This window comes from Rhincodon typus, chromosome 16, assembly GCF_021869965.1.
Source record: "Rhincodon typus isolate 14 chromosome 16, sRhiTyp1.1, whole genome shotgun sequence".
NCBI classification, from domain to species: Eukaryota; Metazoa; Chordata; class Chondrichthyes; order Orectolobiformes; family Rhincodontidae; genus Rhincodon; species Rhincodon typus.
This window is the reverse complement of record NC_063347.1, coordinates 7,537,951-7,552,302: the sequence shown is the minus strand read 5'-3', so window position 1 is coordinate 7,552,302 and position 14,352 is coordinate 7,537,951. Positions and strand designations below refer to the sequence as shown.

Below are 14,352 nucleotides of genomic sequence, written 5' to 3'. Positions count from 1 at the left end.
CTCCAGTCTGCCTAATGGATGGTTGGTCTGCCCGTTGTGGCTAGATTTAAAAACACTGTGCCCCTGAGTTAGGACTGGGGTAAAAAAAAAACAACCAAACTGTGTTTTATCATTCAGAAGGCTGGAAGAGCACAGCAAGCCAGGCAGCATCTGGAGAAAAGGAGAAGTCAATGTTTCAGGTATTACCCTTTTGGGTTGACTTCTCCTTTCCTCCAGATGCTACCTGGCTTGCTGTGTTCTTCCAGCCTCCTGTTTGTCTATGATAGTAGGAACTGCAGATGCTGGAGAATCCGAGACAACAAGGTGCAGGGCTGGATGAACACAGCAGGCCAAGCAGCATCATAGGAGCAGAGAGGCTGACGTTTCGGGCCTAGACCCTTCATCAGAAAAGGGGGAGGGGAAGGGGGTTCTGAAATAAATAGGGAGAGAGTGGGAGGCGGATAGAAGATGGATAGAGGAGAGGATAGGTGGAGAGGAAACAAACAGGTCGAAGAGGTGGGGATGGAGCCAGTAAAAGTGAGTGTAGGTGGGGAGTTAGGAAGGGGATAGGTCAGTCCAGGGAGGACGGACAGGTCAAGGGGGCGGGATGAGGTTGGTCGGTAGGAGATGGAGGTGCGGCTTGAGGTGGGAGGAGGGGATAGGTGGGAGGAAGAACAGGTTAGGGAGGCAGGGACGAGCTGGACTGGTTTTGGGATGCGGTAGGGGGAGGGGAGATTTTAAAACTTGTGAAATCCACATTGATACCATTGGGCTGCAGGGTTCCCAAGCAGAATATGAGTTGCTGTTCCTGCAACCTTCGGGTGGCATCGTTGTGGCACTGCAGGAGGCCCAGGATGGACATGTCGTCTGAGGAATGGGAGGGGCCTCTCTACTGCTATGATGCTGCTTGGCCTGCTGTGTTCATCCAGCCCTGCACCTTGTTGTCTTTTATCATAAGTTATTTGTTTTTTTTATATACACTACTTTACCTCATTAGGGTCTGTCATAAAATGGAGTACATAAAGGTAGCTCTTAGCATTTGGAAAAAGTAGAATTTAGTTCCAATGAAAACAAAGTAAACCTAGAAATTTCAGCAAATTGTGCAGCTCCTGTAAAGAAAAATAGAGTTAACTCTGCAGGTCAGTGATTTTTTTCATCAGAATCTGAAAGAAAATGAAAATATTAGAGTCTTTAAACCACTGAAAAAGGAGAGGAGGCAGGAGGATCAAAGATACAGTGAAGACCAGGGGACAATAAATAACAGAATTGTTGCTTTTTAATATTTTGTTCTCTTTGGGCCCCTTTCTCAGCAGTCAATATTGCTAATCCCAACTCTGTTTCAATGTTACATAACCACAGCAGATAAGGGCCACGGTGGAACTGTGTTAGTTGCTTTATATTGCCTTTTATCTTTCTCCCGCCTCTTTCTTGTATCTGTTTCTGGTGCCTATTTCAGCATGCTCCACCTAAGGAACTGGAATTTTCCTTGAGGTCCAATTATTTAATGTCAGTTTATTCCCAAATTAGGACACTAAGGTGCGCAGTCTTGATACTACTGTACTGTCCACTTTAAGCTCCATGTCTTTGACAGTCACCTTCTTTCAACTACAGTGAGGATTACATTTCACTCCTCAAGGACAGGAACAAGAAACTTCTAAAACATGATGGTAATTGTTTTCTCCTGATTTTTGCAGGTTGGGTGGGTGAGCAAGATGAGTACTCATTGCACGGTGGCTGCGTCGTCACCAAAGGAACCAAATGGATTGCCAACAACTGGATCAACATTGACCCAGATGCACAGCGTCAAAATCAGTTCCAACAAGCAGTTTCCAAATACACAAATGAAGAAGGTCCTGCAGAGTGGGCAGTTGATAATATTTATAAAGACTTGCATGTAGAGCTGTGAATGTGTTCCAAAACAGAATGTTTTTGAATGCTTAATGTGGACAAACTTCCTTTTTTATTTGTCCATCTTCAATCAGGGTTTAAAGAGAAAATATGTTGTGATCAATTGCCTTCAGTCATGAATGTTTAACTTTACCTTCAGCTTCCAGTGGCTGAATACTGGCAGGCTATTTGACCGCATGTTGCATCACAGCCCAGCCTGATCCTGTCCCTGCCTGACGTGTGCTTCAGAACATGGATCAGTGGCTAATGATTAGAAGTAACACCAAGCCATATTGTTTTTATTACTTTATTCTTTCTATTTCAATTTTAATCTGCCCTGCTCTGGCCAAGAATGTGGGCAGGCATTTGAGCTGCTCAGACTTTTATTTTTCTTTAGTTCTAACAGAGGATGACACCCAAAATACCATGATGGTCCAATGCAGTTGCTGTGCTGATGCTGTGTATTTCCAGGATCCTGTTTTAAATTTTAGATTTCCCAGCATTCGTGCCTTCTTAATTCAATTATTATGACCATTCACTCTTCCTTCTTTTAACAATATGTTTCAAATCTGCTCAACAAGTCCAATACAAGCTTTGCAGAGGGATTATTGAGCCCTGTAAACCAAGAAAGTCCTAGCATAAATCCCTGTTCCATGCTGTGTTCACTAATCTGTCAAGATGGTGATGGGAGCTGTCAGTCATTTTGGAGTGAATACCTTCTGATTTGATATTTAGGTAAACTTACTGGAAGTGAGAGTCTCACGAGGCAAAGGGAAAGTACTAGATTTGATTGTGATTTGATTAAGTTGAATCTTGCCAACAAACCCTAAGCTCAGGAGAAGAATGGCTACTTGGACCAGGGACCAAATGGCAGAGAGTGCCTCTGAAACCATATTTCAGTAAGTAATTAGGACCTTCAGGAGAGCAAAAGAGAAATAGTAGATGTTTTTTAAAAACATGGTGACATGACAATTCGGAGCTGATTTCAATAAGGCTCAGCTATCCTACTCCTACTCAACACTGTCTTAAAGGAACACAGGACTAAATACCTCCGTCATCTCAACCAAACAGCCTTTGATTCATCACCCCACCTTAGCAAGTGATTTTTATCAGAGAAATTATCAGAACTGATTCTGACATGGTTCTTTATAGATAATCAGCGATATACACTGCAGCAAGCCACACTGAATAGTCTTGAATCTTGACTGTTAATCTGTCAGTCCCTAGAAATAATTTAGATCAATGCTGCATTCCCATCACAACCCAAACGTTCAACACAGACCAGTGGTCAAACTTGAGGCTTTTGTGGAACCTCATGATTTAGTACTGCATAATGTAGTACATTCACCCATAAGCCTCAGGAATGATCATAGAACTACTCTATAACCATTTTTTTTGAATTGAGCAAATAGTTCTCAAACAGCTAGGAGTCATCTATGATGTAGAGGAAAGCAGGTTGTCTAGGTGACATGAGCTCACCATGTAATTAAGGTGAAAGTTTCTCAACGTACAATAATTAGAAAAAGATAATATGTTTGCCCAAATTGTATGTTGAATCTTAGTGCATAGATATATATAAATATATATATTTTAAAATCTACATGTAGCAAAATATAAAGCATCATGTTTCTCAATATGGAGATAGCAAGAACTGCAGATGCTGGAAGTCAGAGTTGATACAGTGTGGAACTGGAGGAACACAGCAGGTCAGACAGCATCAGAGGAGCAGGAAAGTCAATGTTTCGGGTCAGGATCCTGTTTCTCACTATGTTGGGTTGGCCGGAGACAAGGCGATAGGATTTTATTCTTTCGATTTCTACATCTTTTCCCTCTCAAATAAATAGTCACCTCCATTCGAGGGTAGAACAGCAGCTGAGATAGGGAGGGAAGAATTTCTCTGTAGACGCTGCCTAAGTTCATCCTATTGTGGCAAATGAATTAATCTGATGGACTTACCTAAATGTAAACTTAAAGCTGCAGTTTTAGAATGATAGAGCGCTGCCACTAGGACCCTTCTCTTGTGTCTGTAGTTCTTTTTTGTTCTGGGATTAATTCCTCTCCCTTTCATTTTCTCTCATCCTCCTCTCTTGATATTGCTTCCTGCAAGAGTTTGATTCCATGGCCACATTGTCCCCAACTATTCACCCAAGTAGCCATGACTCGTTTGGTGAGCCTGGACAATATGTGTCAATAGACTGATGCATTACAGAGGGCATCTTGACTGAGTGAAGTCCTGATCCTACCCTCTCCCAGTGCCCACTTTCTAATATTAGAATAGTAAGCAGGAGTAGGCCAATGGGTCTCTTGAGACTGCAAAATACCCTGCAAAAACAAACAGAGAATGCTGGAGATACTCAGCAAGTCTGACAGCATCTGTGGTGAGAGAAACAGAGTTAACCTTGATTCCAGTATGACTGTTCTTCAGCAGCCCTCCACCCTGATTATCTAGCATCGAATTACAGTGTCCCTTAATTTTCTCCCTGAGTTTTGGCCATCCTGGTAGTATTGAATAAAACTAATTTTATGAAAAATATGAAACCACAAGAAGGCAATTAAGCTTATCGATATAATTTTCTTAGGCTGGGCCCCACTATTAAGATAAGAGTTGTCAGTTCTCTGCTGCATTCAGTTTAGGTACATGCTTCAGGTTGATCATTATCTGTTGTCATCTCTTACCATGTTCTCTGTGCAAGCATTTAAGGTTTACTCATAAACAGTAAATAGGGTAACTTTTTCCCTTTCTTTGTTCAGATGTAGATATTTGAATTACATAATCTGGCTTCATAATAACTACAGTAAGTAACTGTACTGCCCATGTGATGCTGAGCAAAATAACCTTCACCAGACACTTGGTCTGCACTGATTTTAACCAGTCTTGACCAAGGTGGTATTTTGGTAAAAATGTTCTGAGTGACCCTGGCCTGGCGAGAAAAGAGGAATGTTCAGCCACTTATCCTGTCACTCATTATTGATCCCTTTTAGAAAGGACACATGGGAAATAGATTTCAAGCAAGAACAATTAAAACAGTTAACCCTAACCCTCATGATTTTCTACCTTCTTGACTTCATTTTAAGAAATTGCTAATCATTGCTTTCAATCACAGAGATTCCCTGCCAGTACATCCAAATTCATCATTTCTTTATGATGAATTTCTTTATTTCTTTTCTTGGGCCAGATTTGATAAGTCAGCTGGACTTTTCCTGTCCTACTTCAAAACTTCAGAAAGTTTTGCTAATGCTGCTAACCTGACATTTCTCTCCTCAGGATGATATTTAATTTTCCAAAACTTAGGTTCTTACAATCTCTTGGGAGTTCTTTAGAATATGAATCTCATTAACTATATATTAATTTTGAGATTTTCACCTGCCATCTTCCTTGTGCTGAAAGCAAGACTCATTTTTGAAGGGATTGTGGGGAGGAGTGAACGTTTATAGGTGTATAATGTACGTATGTGAAAATCAATTGTCAGAATCCTGGGATAAACAGCAGCCGGCAACAAACAGCCCAGGAGATGGGACAACCTCCTCGACTATGGAATGGTTCTGTAAAATGCAGGAAGGTTGCTCACCCTGAACACTACAGCAATATAAAGAGTATTAAATAACCACAGAATCTTGATTTGCAAGTTAGACAGTTATTCAAAATACTTTTGTTCCTGGGTAAGTACATATAAACTGTCAAGGAACAGAGGTATTTGTTTTGGAGTCTTTATTTCTTCCCCTCCATTCCTGAACCCTGATTTCTAGGCTTTTGTGCAGTTCAGATGTATCTGTAAACTATTCAGAAATGGAGGGAATCACATCTAAGCTTGATCCTGTCCTTGCTTATTTCCACATGTGCATATTTTCTAGCGATCAAAAGGAAGTACTAGTTGTGCGTCTCCCTTCTACACCTCCAAAACAGAAGATTTTGCTCTTTGCAAACACTTCCAATGCTGGTCTGATTTGAGCTTCTTACAGCCAAGGAATTGAAGCTTGAGCCTTATATTTGTTTGCTGCCCTATTGCATTTTCTCATGGAACATGTGTTGAATTGACCTTGGAATAGTACTACAGTTAACGTGTTTGTCAGCTATACAGTAGTGGATCTGGGATGAGATGGAAGAAAATTGTACATTTGGCATGTCTGCATTATGTTACCATAAAATGCAGGCAAAAAAGCACTTACACTGCAGTCCACATACAAAATAGTTTCGTAATCCTAATCTTGTGCCTTGCCCATCATAGAATTACACAGTAAAAAATGAGAAAGGCCGTTTTGCCCATCATGTCTATGCTCAAATTTTTGTCATAGCCCTGTAATTTATTTTTCTTCCTGGAAGTGTTTATCAACTCTCCTTTATTACTGTTGAAATTACTTTCACTACCTTTACAGTCAATACACAGTAAATCATAGCAATGCGTCACACTCTGCTTCTTTTGCCAGTTGCATTAAATAATTACAAATCCTCCTGTGAGTGGGAAACTGTTTCTCCTATTCTACTTTATCAAAACCCCTCAATTTTCAATACTGCTGTTAAATTTCTCCTGAACATTATTTGCTCAAAGGAGAACAAACTCGTTATCAACTGGAAATGTTTTAAATGTTTTGATTAATTTGAAAGATAATATATAAAAGGAAAGTTTAAATAATTCTATTTAATAGGCATTGTCCCCACGCTGTGACATTGTGATTTATTTTTTATATTCTATCTTAAAATACTCATATCTTTATCTTCCTAATTAATAACACCTTCAATTTCTAGTGTTAGCTTATCCTTTTTGAATGCTATATTGAAGAAGTCAGGTCTATTACTAATATTCATCCTCCGCTTGTAACACTAAATTATTTAGTATTTATTAAAGTATGTCAATATTTAATTAATTATTATTTAATATTTTGCTCCATTAGGGCGTGTGTCCTGACAGGTTCCAACATATTTTTTATTTAATTGTAGATGTTGCACTTAATCCCCCAAGATTTCCTTGGGTTACTCAGGTAATACATGCCAGCTTTGTCTGAATAAAGACAACACATTTCTTGTCTATGCTGCATGTGTGAGCTCACTCAATTAGTCTGTATTGTATTCTTCAGTCTGCCTGTCTCTATGTTGACTTGTAAACAGTTGTGTAATCTTCAACAAGTCATTAAAAACTGGTTTAAAACTGAGCTCACTTGGATTTTTTTTTGATCTCTACAATTGTATAACCAACTTTCCTGTTGCTTATTTAAAACTTCCGGCCCAAAGGAATGTCTCACAGCTAAGATATCCAAACTGAATACCAAAGCCAACCATTGCAATCTTCAGCCAAATTAATTCTAATTGTGTTCATGAATGCTAACTTGCAATCTTATTTGAATTTTATGGCTTGTAGCTTTGAAAAAGTGTCATTCTCATAGGTAGATAAATTCTGAATCATAATTCCCAAAAACCTTTGGTATCAACAACTCATGATATTGGCAAGTTAATGGGAATGTGGATTTAAATTCACAAGGTACACAGCCATAAAGACAAACTTTGAAAGTCTGAACACTAAAAAGAAAACTGCGGACACTGGAGAATTGAACAAAAGCAGAAATTGCTGGTGAAACTCAGCAGGTCTAGCAGCATCTGTGAGAAGAAAACAGTTAATATCTTAAGTTCAGTGACTCTTCATCAGAACAGAGTTCATCAGACTCAAAACGTTAACTCTGCTTTCCTCCTGTAGATGCTACCACACCTGCTAAGGTTTGCCAGCAATTTCTGATTTTATTTGAAAGTCCCAGTTTTGCTAGACCTGCTAATACTTGAATGTTAGGTTTTATAATCTGTAGTTTCTTCAAAGGTGGAAAAATCAATTGCCATAAAATAGCATTATTCATAGTAAGTATATGAATAAATTGTTGAATGAAAAGTGCTGGAGTGTATGCCAGAAGCTGCACCAGGCGTAACTAAAAATAAGCTGTCAACCTGGTGAAGTTACAAAACAGGATTACTGGTGTGTCAAACAACATAAGCAACAGATATAGATGGAGCTGATCAATTCCTCATCTAACAAATCAGATTTAAGCTCTGCAGTCCTGCTACATCCAGTTGTGAATGGTTGTGGGCAATTAAGCAACTCATTGGAGAAGGAGACTTCCTATATATTTCCATCTTCAATGATAGTTGACTCCAGCACGGACTCACAGCCCAACATTTGCAATTGTCTTCATTCAGAAATGCCAAGTGAGTTATCCATCTTGGCCTCTTCCAGAGGTCCCCTGCCTCACCGATGCCAGTCTTCAACCAATTTGACTCATTGCTTGTTATATCAGGAAATTGTTGGAGGCAATATAAATGATTTAAATGAGAATTTAGAAGGCATGGTTAGTAAGTTTTTGTGGATGACACCAAAATTAGTGGTATAGTGGACAGTGAAGAAGGATATCTAAGATTACAAAGAGATGTTGATCAATTGGGTCCATGGGCTGAGGAGTGGTAGATGGAGTTTAATTTGGATAAATATGAGGTATTGCAATTTGGTAAAATAAACAAGGACGAGACTTATACAATTAAAAGAAGGGCTTTGGGTAGTGTTATTGAACAGAGAACTAGGGATTCAGGTACACAATTCTTTGAAGTTTGCATTGCGTAGACGGGGTAGTTAAGAAGGTGTTTAGCATGCTTGCCTTCATTGCTCAGACCTTTGAGTATAGGAGCTAGGATCTCATGTGGTTGTATAGGATATTGGTGAGGCCTCTTCTGGAATGTTGTGTGCGGTTCTGGTCGCCTCATTATAGGAAAGATATTATTAAGCTGGAGAAGGTTCAGGAAAGATTTACTACAATGTTGCCAGGAATTGAGTGTTTGAGTTATAAGGAGAAGCTGGGACTTTTTTCACTGGAGTGTAGGAGTTTGAGAGGTGACATAATAGATGTTTATAAAATCATGAGGGGTACATATAAGGTAAATGGCAGGTGTCTTTTCCCAAGGGTGGGGGATTTCAAGAGTATGGGGCTTATTTTTAAGGTGAGAGGAGAAAGATTTAAAAAAGACACAGGGGGCAATATTTTTGCACCAAGAATGATTTGTATATGGGATGAACTTCCAGAGGAAGTGATGGATTTGGGTACAGTTACATTTAAAGGATAAGAAATGTTTAGAGGGATATAGGCCAAGCGCAGGCAGGTGGGTCTAGTTTAGTTTGGGATTATAGTTGGCATGGACTGGTTAGACCAAAGGGTCTGTTTCTGTGCTGTATGACTCTATAAAAGCTCTTACCTTTCCTTTAAAGTCCTTCTTAAAACTCAATTCTTTGACCAAGCTTGTGGTCACTTTTTTTGGTTTCCTTTGGCCCAGACCCAACTTTTGTTTGAAATCACTTTGGGAAATTATACTACATTATAGGTACTATATAAATGCATATTGTAGCTGGAACAATTTAATTCTCATTTAAAAAAAGAATGGACCTTGTTTCAAAAGTAGTATGAAGCAAGAATTACACTTTGTAACCACCCACTATATATTGTAGGGAGGTCAGGATTTTTTGCCCGTGACAGTGAAAGAATGGTGATTGATGTCCAAGTTAAAATGTTGTGTGACTTGCAGGTGGTGACTTCTAGAGTCATCTGTTGGCCCTGCCTTTCCAGACAGTGGAGGTAATGAATGCTGGTGTCCATGTAGCCTTGGCTAGTTTCTTTTTAATTGCATTCTTGCAATGAGGGCATGGCTGACTGGGCCAGCACTTATTGCCCAGAGTGCAGTTAAGAATCAACTACTTTGCTATGGGTCTAAGGTCAAAAGTAGGCCAGACCAGGTAAGGACAGCAGTTTCCTTCTGTAGAGGAAATTAGTGAATCAGATAGGTTTACCTTTACAGTTGTTTAATGGTCATCTTAATTCCAGATTTTTATTGAATTCAAATGCTACTCTCTACATTGGCAGGATTTGAACCCTTGTTCCCAACACATTAACTGTGTTTCTAAATTAATAGTCATATAATACCATTAGGCCATTACCTCCCCTTAATGATTTTTAAATATCCTCTTGACACTGCAGTACATCTCGTTTAGTGTACATGCTGCAGATTGTACTGGTGAAGGAGGGAATAAATGTCTAGAGAGTTGCTTGGGATGCCAATCACACTAGGTGCTTTATCTTGGATGATGTTAAACTACTTGAATGTTACTGGAGCTGCACATATCCATGCAAGTGATGAGTACTACAATACACCTTTGACTTCTGCCTTGTAGATGGTGAACAGGCTTTGGGAAGTCAGGAGATGAGTCACTTGCCATAAAATTCCCAGCTACCATTTAGCTCTTGTAGCCCCAGTAATTATGTGGTCAGTAAGTTTAAATTTCTGCTCGGTGGTAAATCCCCACCAACCTTGGATGATCTTAGTGGATATTCAGCATTGGATATTGGATAAGGTAAGTGGTTAGACTCTCTTCTGAGATGGTATGATGTTACTGTGGCTTTAAGAGATGCATTTTGTCCATTTTTTTTTGAAGAGAGATTTTAAGGCAGATGTATAGACCTGTCTATTGAAAGCCCATAAAGTAAACAGGTTGGAGACCTTGGATTTTTTTCTTAAAGTAGGAACAATAGAAGTAGCCTGAATGGGTAGGGCAAACTCCGATGGAATGAGAATTTTTAGTTTTAGTTTTCAGTAGCAGTTGCTGCTGGGGTCTTGAAACTGGGTTTGGAAGCTGCAGTACATCTCACCCTGCTACTGTCTCGCACAGAGTTTTCTCTTGATGTTTTTTCCACCTGGGCTGGAGAATTGTCTGTGAGACAATCTATTTTTCTGAACTTGCCTTTGCCAAGGGTGTGTTTATGGGATATTACTATTTCAGAACAGTTAGTGTTTATTAGTTAAATCATCTATTATTCTGTTAAGTTTTCAAATAGAGTTAAGTTATTCAATTGCTTCTTTCTTTTTGTATATTAACTATAGTTATGAATAAAGTGTGTTTTGCTTCAAATCAATCCAACTGCATTTAGAATGCAATGCCTGGCATTTACAGTCTAGACTATCTTCTGAATACTTTAAGGGGGTTTGGTCTGGTCCATAACAATGGTTATTGCCTGGTATTTGCACAGAGTGAATGTTGCACATCACTTTATCACCCCAAGCCTGAATTCTACCCAATAATGAAAATTTGAATTCATAGAGCACATTTGACATAGTAATATGCCCCGAAGACCAAGTCTTGCTACATAAAACTGCAAACTGCTTCATTATCTGTGAAGCCTTCGAAGAAGAGCCTTAATTAAATAATTCTAGGCTGTACAGTTACCATTTTGTGGATACACTGCAGAAGCTGGGGTTGTTTTCCTTTAAGAGGAGACTTGATGAGTGTTTAAAATCATAAAGGGCATAGATAGAATAAATAAAGTGAAACCGTCCATTGGTTGAATGTCAACAAGCAGAGGGCACAGAGAGAGTTGCAAAAGGGAAGTGGATGAATACTTGAAGAAGAAAGATTTGGAGGGATATGATGAAAGAGCAATGGAGTGGGACTAACTACATTGTTCTTTGCTAGAAACAGTGCAGACCCCAGAGAGGTGGAATGGATTCCTCCTGTGTTGTATTATTCTAGGATTTTTAAAAGCTTATGCAATGCGGTGTTTAAAATAATTTCAGAATATGATAGGGTAGGCAGAGAGAACCTATTTCATCTGGTAGGGGGTATCCAGAACAAGGGAGTACAATCTTAACATTAGAATTAAGCCGTCAGATTAAGGAATCTGTTCTTCAACAAAGTGTAGTGAAAATCCAGAACTTTTCATTCTAAAGGCTATGAATGCAGGGTAATTGAAAATTTCTAAACTTAATATGGATAGATTTTTGATAGCTAAGAAGAAAGATTATGGAACTAATCTGAGTAAACCTAGTTAAGATACAGATCCGTCAAAGATTTGCTTGCACAGAAAAAGACCCTACTCTTTTTTTTAATATTCTCTGACACAATCTTAAAGTTGTCTTCAAAACATCTCATAGATCAGTGGAGTCAATCAATCAAATTGTTTTGATGATAAGTCACAGACCTAAAACATTAATTTTGTTTCTCTTCACATATGTTGCCAGACTTGCTGAATTTGAGAATATAGTACATAGTACATAGAACAGTGCAGTACAGGAATGGGCCCTTCAGCCCATGATGTTGTGTCAAACATATTGCTAAATTAAACTAATCCCTTCTGCCTGTCCTTCGTCCATATTCCTCCATTCCTTGCTTTCCATTCATGTGCTTATCTAAAAGCCCCTTAAATACTCCTATTGTATCTGCGTCCATCACCACCCCTGGGAGCATGTTCCAGATTCCTACCATCTGCTGTGTAAAAAAACTTGCCCCTCACATCTCCTTTGAACATTTCCCCCTCACCTTAAATGCATGCGCCTTAATATTAGACATTCCAACTCTGAGAAAAAGATTCTGACCATCAACACTATCAATGCATCTCATAATTTTATAGACTTCTTTCATGTCTTCCCCCAGGTTCTGTGGCTCCAGAGAAAACAACCCAAGTTTTTCTCTCAAGTCCCTCCTTAAAGCTCAAGAAAAACTTTTGATTTTACAATAAAATTCCCTGATTGTTGCACTGAGAAAACAGACACACAGGTCAGTCATTCCCTTAAATAAAAGCAAAATACTGCAGATGCAGGAAATCTGAAATAAAAAGAAGAGTTTTCTCCAGCACTTCCTGTTTTTACTTCTGCCAGCCCCTTCTCCCCCCCCCCCCGACTAAATGAAAGCAAAACAGAGTTGCGAACAAGTCATAATGAAGTCAAATTTCTGTCTTCGCAAACCTACTGACTTTCTGTTTTTATTTTGCTGTTTGAAGGAGTTGGATCTGAAGCTGGAGAGGGAGCTGGAGGTCTACAAAAGCAGTGTTAACTTTGATGCAAAAACAGAAATTGCTGGAGAAACTCTAGGTCTGGCAGCATCTGTGGAGAGAGAAACAGTGTTAACGTTTCGAGTCTAGTGACCCTTCTTCAGATCTTTGTATCAGATTTCCAGTATCCGCAGTTCTTTGTTTTATTTTAGTGTTAACATTGGTAATCCATAGCACATCTGTTGTTACTCAGCTCTGCCTCTTCTGCAGCTCGGGGTTAGTAAGAACTGCAGATGCTGGAGAATCTGAGATAACAAGGTGTAGAACTGAATGAACACAGCAGGCCAAGCAGCATCAGAGGAGCAGGATGGCTGACGTTTCGGGCCTCGACCCTTCTTCAGAAATGGGGGAGGGGAAGGGGGTTCTGAAATAAATAGGGAGAGAAGGGGAGGCGGATAGAAGATGGATGGAGGAGAAGAAAGGTGGAAAGGAGACAGACAGGTCAAAGAGGCGGGGACGGAGCCAGTAAAGGTGAGTGTAGGTAGGGAGGAGATAGGTCAGTCCAGGGAGGACGGACAGGTCAAGGGGGTGGCCATGGGTACCCGCATGGGCCCAAGCTATGCCTGCCTCTTTGTAGGTTACGTGGAACAATCCCTCTTCCGTACCTACACTGGCCCTAATCCCCACCTCTTCCTCCATTACATTGATGACTGTATCGGCGCCACCTCGTGCTCCCATGAGGAGCTCGAACAGTTCAGTCACTTCACCAACACCTTCCACCCCAACCTTAAGTTCACCTGGACCATCTCTAATACCTCTCTCTCCTTCCTGGACGTCTCTGTCTCCATCTCCAGCAACCACCTAGAAACCGATATCCATTTCAAGCCCACCGACTCCCACAGCTACCTTGAATACACCTCCTCCCACCCACCTTCCTGCAAAAATGCCATCCCCTATTCCCAATTCCTTCACCTCCGCCGCATCTGCTCCCAGGATGAGGCATTCCACTCCCGTACATCTCAGATGTCCTCGTTTTTCAAGGACCGCAACTTCCCCCCCTCAGTGGTCGAGAATGCCCTTGACCGTGTCTCCCGCATTTCCTGCAACCCATCCCCCACACTCCCTCCCCGCAATAACAACCAAAACAGAATCCCCCTCGTCCTCACATACCACCCCACCAACCTCCGGATCCAACGCATTATCCTCCGACACTTCCGCCATCTGCAATCCGACCCCACCACCAAAGACATTTTTCCCTCCCCACCCTTATCTGCTTTTCGGAGGCACCAGTCTCTCTGTGACTCCCTTGTCTGCTCCACACTCCCCTCCAGCCCCACCACACCCAGCACTTTTCCCTGCAACCACAGGAAGTGCTACACCTGTCCCTACACCTCCCCCCTCACCCCCATCCCAGGCCCCAAGAAGACTTTTCTCATCAGGCAGACGTTCACCTGCACATCTGCTAATGTGGTATACTGCATCCGCTGTACCCATTGTGGTCTCCTCTACATCGGGGAAACTAAGCAGAGGCTTGGAGACCGCTTTGCAGAACACCTACGCTCGGCTTGCACTAAATAACTGCACCTCCCAGTCACGAACCATTTCAACTCCCCCTCCCATTCCTCAGACGACATGTCCATCCTGGGCCTCCTGCAGTGCCACAACGATGCCACCCGAAGGTTGCAGGAACAGCAACTCATATTC

General features: G+C 40.7%; 1 protein-coding gene across 1 annotated transcript in view; it reads left to right on the top strand.

Moving 5' to 3' along the window:
* p4htmb (prolyl 4-hydroxylase, transmembrane b) overlaps positions 1-7,014 on the top strand; it is a 61,168-nt gene extending 54,154 nt beyond the window's left edge. The window contains exon 9 of the mRNA XM_048606604.1: positions 1,674-7,014. Within this exon, the coding sequence (XP_048462561.1) occupies positions 1,674-1,885 (212 nt within the window). The 3' untranslated portion in view covers positions 1,886-7,014. The remainder of the gene's footprint in view (positions 1-1,673) is intronic.
* Positions 7,015-14,352: the final 7,338 nt, after the last annotated feature.